Source organism: Amblyomma americanum, chromosome 9 (genome assembly GCF_052857255.1).
Source record: "Amblyomma americanum isolate KBUSLIRL-KWMA chromosome 9, ASM5285725v1, whole genome shotgun sequence".
NCBI lineage: Eukaryota > Metazoa > Arthropoda > Arachnida > Ixodida > Ixodidae > Amblyomma > Amblyomma americanum.
Window position 1 is genome coordinate 142348837 of NC_135505.1, and position 13676 is coordinate 142362512.

The 13676-nt window shown below is 50.0% G+C and overlaps 1 protein-coding gene and 1 non-coding gene across 3 annotated transcripts in view; one reads left to right on the forward strand and one right to left on the reverse strand.

The window, feature by feature from the left end:
* Positions 1-1587: 1587 nt before the first annotated feature.
* TRNAR-CCU (transfer RNA arginine (anticodon CCU)) lies at positions 1588-1660 on the forward strand. The gene has a single exon. It is a non-coding gene; the product is annotated as a tRNA-Arg (tRNA).
* A 3888-nt stretch (positions 1661-5548) lies between these two features.
* The window catches only part of Ino80 (chromatin-remodeling ATPase INO80), a 75797-nt gene continuing 67669 nt past the window's right edge, over positions 5549-13676 (reverse strand). For both annotated transcript variants that reach the window (XM_077637810.1, XM_077637809.1), the window contains exon 34: positions 5549-7510. In XM_077637810.1, the coding sequence (XP_077493936.1) occupies positions 7302-7510 (209 nt within the window). In that variant the 3' untranslated portion in view covers positions 5549-7301. The remainder of the gene's footprint in view (positions 7511-13676) is intronic.

Here is a 13676-nt window from a genome sequence, read left to right on the forward strand (position 1 = left end):
CTCGCCCTTCATCCTCACACCTTCTCTCCACTCGGCATCAGCTGGCGCGACGCTCGTACGAACTTACCCGGGCTTTCTCCCATTGGCTGCAGCTGGCGCGACTCTCCTCCGAACTTACCCGGGATTTCTGCCATTGGCTGCAGCTGGCGCGATGCTCCTCCGAACTTACCCGGGCTTTCGCCCATTGTCTGCAGCTGGCGCGACGCTCCTCCGAACTTACCCGTGCTTTCGCCCATTGACTGCAGCTGGCGCGACGCTCCTCCGAACTTACCCGGGCTTTCTCCCATTGGCTGCAGCTGGCGCGACTCTCCTCCGAACTTACCCGGGATTTCTGCCATTGGCTGCAGCTGGCGCGACTCTCCTCCGAACTTACCCGGGCTTTCTCCCATTGGCTGCAGCTGGCGCGACTCTCCGAACTTACCCGGGATTTCTGCCATTGGCTGCAGCTGGCGCGATGCTCCTCCGAACTTACCCGGGCTTTCGCCCATTGTCTGCAGCTGGCGCGACGCTCCTCCGAACTTACCCGTGCTTTCGCCCATTGACTGCAGCTGGCGCGACGCTCCTCCTAACTTACCCGGGCTTTCTACCATTGGCTGCAGCTGGCGCGACTCTCCTCCGAACTTACCCGGGATTTCTGCCATTGGCTGCAGCTGGCACGATGCTCCTCCGAACTTACCCGGGCTTTCGCCCATTGTCTGCAGCTGGCGCGACGCTCCTCCGAACTTACCCGGGCTTTCTCCCATTGGCTGCAGCTGGCGCGACTCTCCTCCGAACTTACCCGGGCTCTCTCCCATTGGCTGCAGCTGGCGCGACTCTCCTCCGAACTTACCCGGGCTTTCGCCCATTGTCTGCAGCTGGCGCGACGCTCCTCCGAACTTACCCGGGCTTTCTCCCATTGGCTGCAGCTGGCGCGACTCTCCTCCGAACTTACCCGGGCTTTCTCCCATTGGCTGCAGCTGGCGCGACTCTCCTCCGAACTTACCCGGGATTTCTGCCATTGGCTGCAGCTGGCGCGACGCTCCTCCGAACTTACCCGTGCTTTCGCCCATTAACTGCAGTTGGCGCGACGCTCCTCCGAACTTACCCTGGCTTTCTCCCAATGGCTGCAGCTGGCGCGACGCTCCTCCGAAGTAATCCGAACTTACCCGAGCAACTCCGAGATTCACCCAAGAGTCTTGCTTTGGACCGTGTTAAGCGGTGCTTTCGCTCTAAAACCACGCGGTAGATTGCCACGTGGAGAGACCCACTGTTGACGCGGCCTATTTTTTGCTTTCCTCGGTTTTGATAAGGACAGTGAGAATTTTATGACAGGATTAATGTACTTTGACCTAATTGATGCAGGAACGCGTGGTCCTATACGTGGAAATTTCTTATGCAAAAAAAATAAAAGAAAAAGAATGTCAGCCCTCGTATCCCACTGGACAAAACACCTCTGTTTGGAACCAAGGTGTGCTGGCTCGAGTCCTGTGTATGATTTGTGGCAGCCATGAATTTCTTACCCACTTTCTTCACTCTGTACCACATTCTTCCACCGTTCTCTGTGCACTCCTACTGGCAAAACTGTCTGCGCTGTCGAGCACAGTATGCGCCCTCGTGGCCTAATGGATAAGGCATCGGTCTCCTAAACCGGGGATTGCGGGTTCGAATCCCGCCGAGGGTATGAGGCTCTTTTTTTTTCTTTTTCCACACGCGGAGTCTTCCACTTCCCGCAGACTTTCTTTAATCGGCTCGATGTGTAACTCTCTCCGTCATAGACTTTTTCTCCTGGTATAGTACACACAGATTTGCCGATGCTGTCATCCAATGCGAACGCCTTGGCTTAATGAACGAAGCGCGGCTATTTGTCCGCATGATCAGACACCCTCTTATTTACTCAATCAAGCGGATCCGAATGCTTTAACCACGTGCCTGAATTGACCGATTTCGCAGAAGCCCTATGAGAATACGCGCGCTTACCGGGAGCAGCCGAGCCGCCATTTTAGTAGTCCTTTGGAATGCCGTCTGCTTGGCGTCTTTCCAGTGACTCTACGTGCCTTGAGCGGCTTTAGAGATGCTTGCGGGAGCTTAAAGGCGCGGCATTTTTTTTTTATTCCGGTAAATGAACGAAGGGCATCACTACGGAGTTGGAGTGTAGTGCGGTCCGCAGAGTTGTTTCGCGACCAGTTGAAACGAGGCGTACGAGGCGGACACAGGACAGAATAGACAGAACTTCTGAGGTGGGTGACCGCTCCCAACTCAACTATCCAGCCCTTAGACAAATGGTCTGTATATAGACAGTCTATAGACTTTTTACAGACTTCATTGCCTTCCTATAGACATTTCTTTTTGTCTACTCATAGTTTATATAGACAAAAGTCTACTAAAAGTGTATGGTCATAAATCTATAGACTGGCTATAGATGCCTATAGACTGTTTCTAGGGTTTGTCTATAGACTTTATAGACAGAAGTCTATGGACAATCTATAGACTGTGCAAAGAAATTTTTGTAAGGGAGAATGGCTGCGAGATGGCAGGTTCGTGAACATGAACCTGAGGTCATATTCGGCTTCACGTTCGACCTGATTCGCCGCAGTTTCCGTACGATGCCCGCAGACGAACTTTCCGAGAACTGGAGCTAAAATTACTTCACGGGGAAAAGAACAAAGCCGCCGCTTACACGTAGTGCAAATGCAGAGATCAAGTAAGATCACCCCGCCGCGGTGGCTCAGTGGTTAGGGCGCTCGACTACTGATCCGGAGTTCCCGGGTTCGAACCCGACCGCGGCGGCTGCGTTTTTATGGAGGAAAAACGCTAAGGCGCCCGTGTGCTGTGCGATGTCAGTGCACGTTAAAGATCCCCAGGTGGTCGAAATTATTCCGGAGCCCTCCACTACGGCACCTATCTCCACTACGGCACCTTTCTTCTTTCACTCCCTCCTTCACCCTTCCCTTACGGCGCGGTTCAGGTGTCCAACGATATATGAGATACATACTGTGCCATTTCCTTTCCCCAAAAACCAATTATTATTAAGATCACCAAGTGGTAGAAATTATTCCGGAGCCCTCCACTGCGGCATCTTTTTCTTCTCTCAGTCCACTCTTTATCATTTCCCTTACGGCGCGGTTCGGGTGTCCGCCGATACGTGAGACAGATACTGTGCCATTTTGTTTCCCCAAAAACCAATTATTATTGAGTAAGAAGATCACCAAGTGGTAGAAATTATTCCGGAGCCCTCCACTACGGCATCTTTTTCTTCTCTCAGTCCACCCTTTATCCTTTCCCTTACGGCGCGGTTCGGGTGTCCGCCGATACGTGAGACAGATACTGCGCCATTTCCTTTCCCCAACAACCAATTTTCAGTTTTTTTTAAGCAAGACGCAAGAGACAACCACAGGCAGCAAGTCTCTATGTAGAAAAGTAATTTCTGCGGACTTACGGAAGCCGTCCCGAACAGCGAATGGGCAGATTTCAAACGCGAACTAACCGCTGCTAGCGATATTTTCATATATGCCTGTCCCAAAGTGGACGCTTGGCTGAACTGGTTTTAAACTAACTAAACATGTCAGGCACAAGCACGACGGAATAAGCACAGATTATAAGGAGGGCACTCAATCACATGTAGGCGCCGAATTACCGCTGCTTATTTCAGCACTCTGCCTGCATGCTTCTTTCATCCCAGTCCCTGGTTCTCTGCACTAACGATTGCCTCAGTACATCAGCATATTTATCCTACGACGTGCCCGTACGATGGAACGGCGGGTTGTTATCTTCGGCCAGGATAGTATTAACATTTCATTTCTTTGGGCTCCTGATCACAACCAGAGTTAAAAGACACGCCACTGTTACTACGGCCGTAGCCGGCCGGGATCGGCCACTCGGTGTGGGGAAAAATATGAAGCACAGTTGAGTAATATATCTGCTCTATTATCCAGGCTCTCCAATCGATGCCTTCGCCTTGCTGCTTACAAAAAGATAAAAGCAAGCCAACTTCGGACATGCAACGAGCTGCTACGATAAACAGGGCGTGGGAAAAACGAAACTGCTAGCACACTTTCACCCACATACGCTTGATATTTGTTATAACCTTCGGTAACAAACTTGCTTATTCAGGTTGACGGGCACATCTAAACGTGAAACGAAACAAGCGTGAGAACTGCAATTGCGTCATCTGGAAGTGCTGAAACGTTCCGTCTAGTTTTCAACGAAAACGCAATGAAAATGAAGAAGGCCTCGCTTACCTCGAGCAGTTGAACGTGCAAAACTGGCTTTGCAGTTTTCTCGCTCGGAGGCTCTACAATTAATCACTGACGGCATTGCTGCGAATTGCCTCTGAAACCCAAGCTAAGCTAAGCGTCCATTGCTCCACTTGTAGAACAAGTTTCTCTTGCCTCCAGTTCACTCGCCGACGCATTCAAAACCGAAGTGTCCGACTGACAGAGGGCGTTCCCTATCGACCAATCAGCTCGAGCCAGCTTTTGACCAAAGAGCGCCATGACACAAGGTAGTTTTAGTCTATACAAGGTGGACCCATTTTGCAAGCATAATTCACATCAAAGGAGCCCAGCATATAAGGCCAGGGAAAAGCTTGCGCACCCATTGTATCTCCAGTGGGCACCCGGAGGCACTGGGGATCGAACCCCGCACCTCCCGCATGCGAAGCGGAAGTTCAAACGATTAAGCCACCGCTGTGGCGGCAGCTCGAGCCAATCATGCAGTTCAAGACCGGGCAAGAATCTACGCAAGCTCCCGACACCTCATCCACACAGAGTACTCTGTGCAGCTGACATATTGGTTCGATTGAGACGCCCTCTGAAATTCACGAAAGCCGCTACATGAACCTACACCATTCACGACAATGTTCCCCCTCCCCTCTGCATTCATGGAGGTTCCGTTCACAGGTTCAGCACGGCCCATAACCAATTCAAGCACATTTCCTCATTATCGCCAGGATACACTAACACCAGCGTTTCCTCACTAATCCATGCTTCTGTTCAGCGGAGGGTTGAGTAGGGTTGGACTTATAGGAGGGGGTCGGTCACCTTCCCCCAAGCTAAAAATTTTGCATAGGAAAACCATGCCAAACCCCAGATAGGACCGCAACCCCCCCCCCTCCCCCAACCTCCCCACCGCCCGCAACTTTGAGAGGCCTTTCTCCCATAGCAAACTTGGCGCAGCTAAGATCAGTCATAGAGGGGACGAGTAAACAATGGCTGTGAGGTGGTGCTTTGCAGCAAAGATGACATAGTAATTAACAACAGGGCAACCAGGAGCTTTGTGGTAGTGTGGAGATCATGTGCTCTGCTGAATGAGGACATGAAGGAGTCGTAAGTCTGGCTTCCCACTGCCAATTCCACCCCCAGGATTAACAAAGTAAGGAATGCTGGCAACAAATTTATTCCCGATTGCCGCATTAAAGCTGACTTATTAGAAGCAAAATAAGTCATTGGTACAAGAGACTAAACAGATGCACCTACAGGTATTAAAAGAGGATGCTTACAAGACAGCCGCACTGTGCCTCCTTCCAAAGAGATACCAGTGCTTTCTACAAGGAGACTAATACCACACAGGATCAGAAGAGAAAAATTAGCTTTATTATTTACAGTACTTGAGATGGCAAGTGCTCCACTGTATGCAATCTTGAATTTCTTACCAGAGTTCATGCCTAGCCAATCTTACATAATAACAAGTTTTGCTTTTGCTTACACGCCATCAATGTTGCATTTGAAAAGCAGATGTTGTGTAACCCAAAATGACCTAATCACAAACACTCCTCACATGGCCGGTCAGAAAGATTTACAGACGTATTCAGCTCTCAGGACAGATTCTGACACGCCTCGTTCCTTCTTCTGCACTGTGGCACCTCTTGCTTTCCGCGACAAATGCCCTGGTTCGCACTTTCTGCCAAACAAAACTAACAGCCTAAGCTTCACACGTGCAGTAAATATGGCAAGAAAATAATACACTCACAGCGTCCACAACAAGTAGATAACATGCAGTGTCTGGGCGCTTCCAAAAAACACAATCACGTAGGCTTATTCACTGACAACAAGGCTCGTAACAATGACTTATTAACACCGCAGAAGTTCATTCTTCAAGCGTGATGATCACAGAACAAAAGAAATGCGTTCTTCGTGCTTCTGTTATTACAAAAGACTGAAGATGGCAACGTCACGAAGTGATGACAGCAAGACAACAGTCCACCTCCGGCCCTTACTGATCACACTACAATACCACTCTTTATATCATGATCAGATCATGTGGCCACATACTTCTGGGATGAACCGCCTCTACACAAAGTCAGATGTGGTTCTGATGCCCTCACCTACAGAGCACGCTCCCAAGCAAACAGTTCTTCAGGGCATCACTTCGCTTGGTATCAAGATTTAAGGAGTCCCTGAATGACAGTGTGATGCTCAGCAAAAGTCAAAGTTCTGTCATCAAAACCATCAAAGTGCCCTCAAAAGTCGGTGACATTCTGATGAATGCACATGATACAAGCAGACATGGCAGAGGTTTCACACGTGGCCACCCTTAAACATGCAAAAAATCAAATGACGTCCCCAATTTATGCTAAAGCTCAAAGTGCCATTAGCTAATGGTCAGTCCTGTGCCGGGAAGGGTTAATGGTACACTGGCAAGCAGCACATTCTCATGTTCTATTGGTAAGTGCTATGTACATATTTCTACAATGAGCAGGCAAGCAGAGGTGCGCCAAGCAAAACAATGGCCACATTCTTGTCACAAAACAGCACCGTGACTAGGCGAATCTGAGAGGACTTCAGCAGTCCATCACACGTCAGTCACGTGCATCAAGTGGGCGGGAAAAATAAAGAAATATTTTTGTTTCCAAGGCCAATATGACCTATTTGTATGACGATGTACAATCTCGTGCCACAGTTGGACGTCCCAGTAACGAGTTAACCGGGCAGGCAATATGTGCAAAAGGCCAATAAAAGCTCGATTTGACAAAATGTCCTGTCACAGAGTGCAATCACAACTGAAAGTGACAATTTTTTTGTTATTTTGCTCACAAATGTTTAGTCACACAGGTGATCACAGTCACCTCCTTGTGACTCACAGACAGGCAATGGTGTCACAGAATTCCCCAGCAGGACCTCACACTGTGCACCATGTGTCTTGGGCTTGATATTTTCGACAATGCACAGAAAGTGCTGGAGGCCATCACACACATCCTACGCAAACATGATGACTGAGGAGTGACACCACAAGAGTCTCAATCATAAAGTGTCTCACTGGCGGATGTCGCACGTCACGCCAAGTGATACCCCGTTTAACAATTTCCTATCTTCACAATGGTGCGGCTATAGTTGTCTCTGAGAGTGCTGCTGCTGCAGCGCCACCTGCGAGCCGGCGGCAGTGCCAGATGCCGTCGCGGATGACGTCGTCGCCTGACCCAGCCCCTGGCGAGGGGAGCCGTGCCTCGATGGTGCCCCACTCTGCTGCTGGAGGGCGCCACGGAACGGGTTTCCCGCAGCGCCACCTCGTGTCGCCGGCGCCGACGGTGCCCCGCCTGTAAAAAATAAGCGCGACGGGGTTAATCCACGTTACAGAGTAAAGCACGAAACAACTGCGGTACCCTTGCAAAACGCTCTGTACTGATGACTAGATGACAGCATTTTAGTAAAGTTTGATGCTGGGCTACCTGGCTACAGCTGGCTAGTGTTGACGTGCGTCTTTTCTCCTTCTGGTGGTCGTCTGCGGTCGCGCTGTTTGAAGTTAAAAAGCGCAGTTGACAGGACATTCAAACAGCAAAACGCGCTCGGTGTATGCGGACCGTTTATTTCTTTTTGCCGCGCTGTCGTAATGTCCCTTATTCTAGTCTTGAGTCCAGTGCCTCGTGCCAGCGACACGGACTATCAACTCGCCCCGCGCGAGCATTCCGTAATTAACCTCAGACACACATTTCAGAGAGAACGTGACGTGAGGCAACGATTACGCCGAGTCATTTAGTAACTGCAGAAATCACTAGTGTGTGGAGAGTTGAGATGAGGCCAGGTGCTTCCCCTGGAATTTAAATTGGGGAAGGTGTCTAAATTTCCATGGGGGGAGGAGGGGGTGCGGAGAAGCGATAGTAACTTGATAATTTTTTTATCCGTGTCGATGCGCCACGCAGGACTAGCAGCGTTTATGATTCCAACACAAACATGACCAAAATTCGCTGCTGCGTGTAAAAAGAAAAAAAAGTCGTTAAGAATTAAGGAAGTGCCTCCACAAAAATAGCCCGTGTGCAGAGAATTCGCCGGATGAGGCTTCGCGCAAGAGTGCACAAAGGAAGCTATTGGTCAGCGTCGAATGAGCCGGTGGCAAAACCTCGGGCGGGTTGTCGCCATTTTTTAAAATTAGGCATGCAGGCAGAAACGTTAGCAAGAGGTGGTACGAAGCCGCTCTGCTAGCACAGCACGTTTTGGTCAGACGCCTACACACAGAAAGTCATGTCCAGCGATTCTGGGGAAAAAATATTTAAAACTAGAAAACTGTAAGATGAATTTACAGCAATATTGAAGGTAATGGTCTATTACTCTCACATGTAGCAAAACCTTTTTTTTTAGTGTTTCCATCGGTCGCATCGAATAGTTAACACTCCCATAGAAAACCAATGGGGAACACTTTGGACTATAGCAAAAACGTTAATAGAACAAAAATTCATGACTGCCGTCGGGTGATCTACCCGCCGCGGTGGCTTAGTGGTTAGGGCGCTCGGCTACTGATCCGGAGTTCCCGGGCTCGAACCCGACCGCGGCGGCTGCGTTTTTATGGAGGAAAAACGCTAAGGCGCCCGTGTGCTGTGCGATGTCAGTGCACGTTAAAGATCCCCAGGTGGTCGAAATTATTCCGGAGCCCTCCACTACGGCACCTCTTTCTTCCTTTCTTCTTTCACTCTCTCTCTTATCCTTTCCCTTACGGCGCGGTCCAGGTGTCCAACGATATATGATACCCCTGTCACACGGGCATTTCGAGGGCCCTCTAACCGATAGTCGATTGACTCAAAGGCGATCGAGCGCTTCTACACGGGCAGTTTCAATGGCGATCGAGTCAATAGCCTATCGAGTCAACGGAGCAGCGCGGAACTCCATCGAGATTTCGAGGGCCTTCGAGCGCTGCCCAAGGTTGCTAGCGTTGCTTCGAGCGGCGCCAAGCGCACTTTCGTACACGACACATTCATGGTACAAAAGCATGAACAAACATTATTCGCCTAGACTTTAATGCAAGCAGTCTGTACAATAATTCTAAAATTGTATCAGACTGGTTTTAAGCGCATTAAGCCCATTAATTTGGCGTTGCGGTATTTGCGTTGTTTGCGTACTTTGCGTTGACAACATGGCGGCACCCTGCCCGCCCGCTTCGCAGCAATAACAACTTCATCGCTAATCGTCGCTAATCCCTCAAAGCAATATCGTGTCCTAAGCTGTTGTATTCGCCTTCGATTTGCCCATTCTTAACCTCGCATAAACTTTCAAGAGACAAATAGCTTTTGCTTTTAAGATATCAAGACGACTTCCCATGTGTTAAGCCTGACGAAACAGCGCTCCGACGCAGTTGGACTGGCTTAGTTTTGGCTCGTCTTGTATTAGAATGGCTACAGCAGTGTCTGCATCCGTCCGTCGCGTACGCGCAATTAAAAGGGTTTTAAACTACATGCGCGTATGCGTGTATTTAAGCATTTCGTATAGATTTATAAAATATTATTTTTGTAAAATCTAAAGTAGCGATTGTGGCGCCACACAAGCGTAGCGTGAGACACGAGAACCATTTCAATGACCATTGAGATTTGCCGTGTAGCAGCGACACAACTCCTTCGAGTTCGATAGTGATTGAGAATCTCGAAGACCCTCGACTCGATTGGCATTGAAACTGGCCGTGTGACAGGGGTATGAGACAGATACTGCGCCATTTCCTTTCCCCAGCCCAAAAAAAAAACAAAATTAAAAAAACCGTCGGGTGATCTGCGGATATATTGATTGTTATAGTGAAATCTTACATTATATGAAAAAATTACGTTCATAAATCGTTTCGCGCTCAAAAATGCTCTCGTCCACAATTGCTGGGTATGGTTTAGTGTTGCCGACGTGGTGCTCGCGCTGTCTCTACACGGACCGGCAATTTTGCAATTCTCTACCGAGGCGTCTGCTCCCCCCCTCGCGCAGCAAACAGGACTACGATAGGCGCCCAATTTACGCGACACCGCTCGCACGCGTCGGCCAAGCGGAGCCAAGCCAAGGCGGACACGCGATGACGTCAAAGCTTCTCGTTTTCTCGCCTCCTCGGCATACAGCATATCCGACCGCTAAAATGGAAGAAAGAGAAACGGCAGAGGTATACAAGACCAGTTCTGTCCAGCCCGCCGTCACGCCATTTCGGTCAACCCGCGGTATGTGCGCCATTGTTTCGCTTCGCGAATCCGCGGAGATTAAAGAGAGAGAGAGACAGAAAGAAAAGATAGACTGGCGGCGGATTGCTTCCCGGTGTGACGCACGGTGGGCAGACGGGCTGCGAATAAGTTTCGTAGTACGTGCTAGCATCCACGGTGCAAAAAAAGTACAAACTCGACAGCACGTGCGCTGAGAAGCGCTGGGGGCCTATACGAGCTGCAAATGAATTCCAGGTGTAGCAAGCCACCCTCGCTCTTAAGTACACGCTCTGCCCTCTAAAAACAAAGAAATAACCGCGAAGTAAGTTTAGCGTTAGTTAAACCGAGTAGGCGTGCGAAAAAGCAGGTGTTCATTCTTCAATTGGAGGGGGAGCTAATTTCTCCGCCTTAAGGGTATGACACGATATCTTTAGTGGGTTAATGTCCGTATACGCGGAATTGGTCATTCTCTACTTAACCTCCGTAGATGGCGGCGAGTCCTCATACCACCACCAGCGCAGCGGTTAAGCCAAGCGCAACTTAACAGGCTATAGGTGGCTGTTTCTATCACAGCCACCCGTATACGGACTGTGCAACCCAAGTTGCTCTTCCCGAGCAACCTCTAGCGCAGCTGTTGCGACGCTCGCTCCGAACTTGCTCGAGTTGCTCGGGTAGTAACTAAGGTTGCTAGGCAACGGCGCAATATCGTACGGCGACAAGATTCTTGGTCAGTATTAGTGAGCGTCTCGCCACGTCCCGGCCAATACGGCTTCTGGTTGGCCATTACGTAAGTGGCTTGGTGTCCCACTTTATTCTGGAGGCATCCCACTTTTGAAGTGATCCCGCCGTCCCGCCAACATGCCTGTGGAACAGTGTATATACTACACCGCAGTGGCGCGCTCGAACTTCAAGCGCGTCGGACGGGCAAAACGCAGGACAGACGCCACGGAAGTCGAGCAAGGCCGCGTCACTGGCACTGTTCTCAATCAAGGCAACGTCGGCTAACGAGCAGAGCAGTCAAACCGAAGTGCGAGAGCGAAATCTATTCGGTAAAAGCGTCATCGCTTCAGAAGAACTGACGCGCCTCGTCAAGACATATGATAGCATCTAACCAAACACCAGCGTTCTTTAAAACATATCCATACGAAACTTGTAACAAAAAAAATTAATGCGGATTAGCCCAGCTAATCCAGGATATACCAAGCGAAAGCGAGATTGAGGTCTCCAGTGGCCCACGGAGCCGGTTGTACGCCTTTCCTTTCCTGAAAATGAACGGTCTTTGCAAATTTGTCAACGCTAATGAACTCTATGAACGCCGTCAGCTCACTTGTTTTGAGGAAAGGAAATGGCACAGTAACCGTCTCACATATCTCGGTGGACACCCGAACCGCGCCGTAAAGGAAGGGATAAAGGAGGGAGGGAAAGAAGAAAGAGAAAACTGAAAATTGAAAGTTGGATTTTGAGGAAAGGCGCGGCGCTGCGCAGCGGCGGAACACCTGTGGCTCGGTGCTACTAGAGGCGCATGCGCAGTAGTGACTAGGGAGCGAGCGAGAGAGAGAAACTGCGCCGTGCGTGACGTCACTCGTGCTCCGACATACGCCGGCTCGCGCGAAGCGCGGTGTTGACTAGTGTAGTGAAGCTTTTCGCTTCAAAACGGGCATGATCCGCGGCCAATTTCTGGAGGTACCGCCTATGAGCAGGGCACGAACTACTTATGGAGCCCGACAACTTTTCCCCGCCTTTTCGATGCGCTGAGCAAGTTCCCCTAAATGCCGCAAGTGTCGCAGAACTCGGCTGACTTCCGAACTTCGGACAAATCACAATGCCAGATTTCGAAGCGTGAGCCCCATGTATAGAGTGTTGCATATGGCATAATCGAAAATCTGCTGTGAACGCTACAAGTCTTTTTTTTTTTGGCACAAAAGCAGCTGCGACGCTGTGCATACCGTCAGGAACAAAATATGGTCCGCAGAAAAGACGCAGTTTGAAGCTTGGTATGGTATGGTATATGGTATGGTACGGTACGCTGCGGTGCGGTAATGCTTTCAAAGTCGGCTATTTGGTGTTTCATAGATTCTGGTTGCGGTGTCGTGAAAAAAGCTCGTACAGGACGCAGGTGGAACAGTCCAAAAGAGGACATCTGCAAGAACCTACGTATATCCTTAGTTCCACGTAGCCGCCTTTGAATTCCTCCACACTGCACTGCGTATTATGCGGAAAAATGAAGCGATCGCCACACCCGGTCTGATCTCCACCAGTCTGGCCGTGTTATAGCACGGAATCGATAGACCTTCGCATCGTTAGAGACTGCAAGCACGCGACGCCAGGAAAGCACCGGCAACGAAAGTAGCCGCACCCGAGAGACCCAGTCTCGTCAGGGCCGCCGCGAGAAGCTAGAAAAACAAAAAGAGGGAGGCCTTCAAAGACAAGCGCGGGGAGTACAGAAGCCTCCGCGGCCTGACCTTGCCCTCCGGGATCGCTTTCTAGCTTTTCCGCTTTCAAGAAAACCTTCCCGCAGAGGAGGAGGCTCGCGTCTCTCCATTGTGCTGCTACTCTCGGAGAAGGTCGGGGCCAAGGCCCATTAGAGCTTAAGAGCGGATGAAGACATATCGTCCATCCTTGGAACAACGGTACGCATGTAAGGGCGGCTGAGGCAACAACGTTTGCGCACGTTTGACGCACCGCTGGGAAGGGCCTGTTTCCGTGATAAGAGACACGGACGCAACTATTATTTTCTGTTCGCTGACAGCAGTAACCAGTGGCACGTGGCGGAAATGTCGCTGTCGTCAGTGTAAAGCACCTACCCTCCAGAACCGCCACTACCATCAACTCATCTAACTCCTACCTGCTGCATGTATTATTGTACTCACTCTGCTGTAGCATATTTTTATCGCATTAATTACTTTCGTTGTGTTGAAGGCGGTGATGTCTTGGTTCGCGAGTTACGATGCTGAAGACCCCCTCCCGCCAGGGACATGCCCGCAGCGAGCTGAAATAAGTAAATCGGATTAACAATGGCGTTCTCTGCACCATCAGCGGTGTAACAACAATCTGAAGCGACAGAGATGGCGCCGTCAGTTCCTAGGGTACTACTGTAAGTATAACGTACGATAATGATGGGGTCACCTCACAACCGCCTTCACGGACCAGCCACAAACTATTACTGACCTTCAGAGTGAGCAGGATGACAACTACCATATATATGGTGGTGACGAAATTTCAACTTTTGCTAACAGCACCAAAACTAGGCGTGTCAACAAGTAATGACTTGCTTCACTTCTAACTCTGCGAACGCTTAGGAAATAAATTCTGCAGTAAATTTCCCACC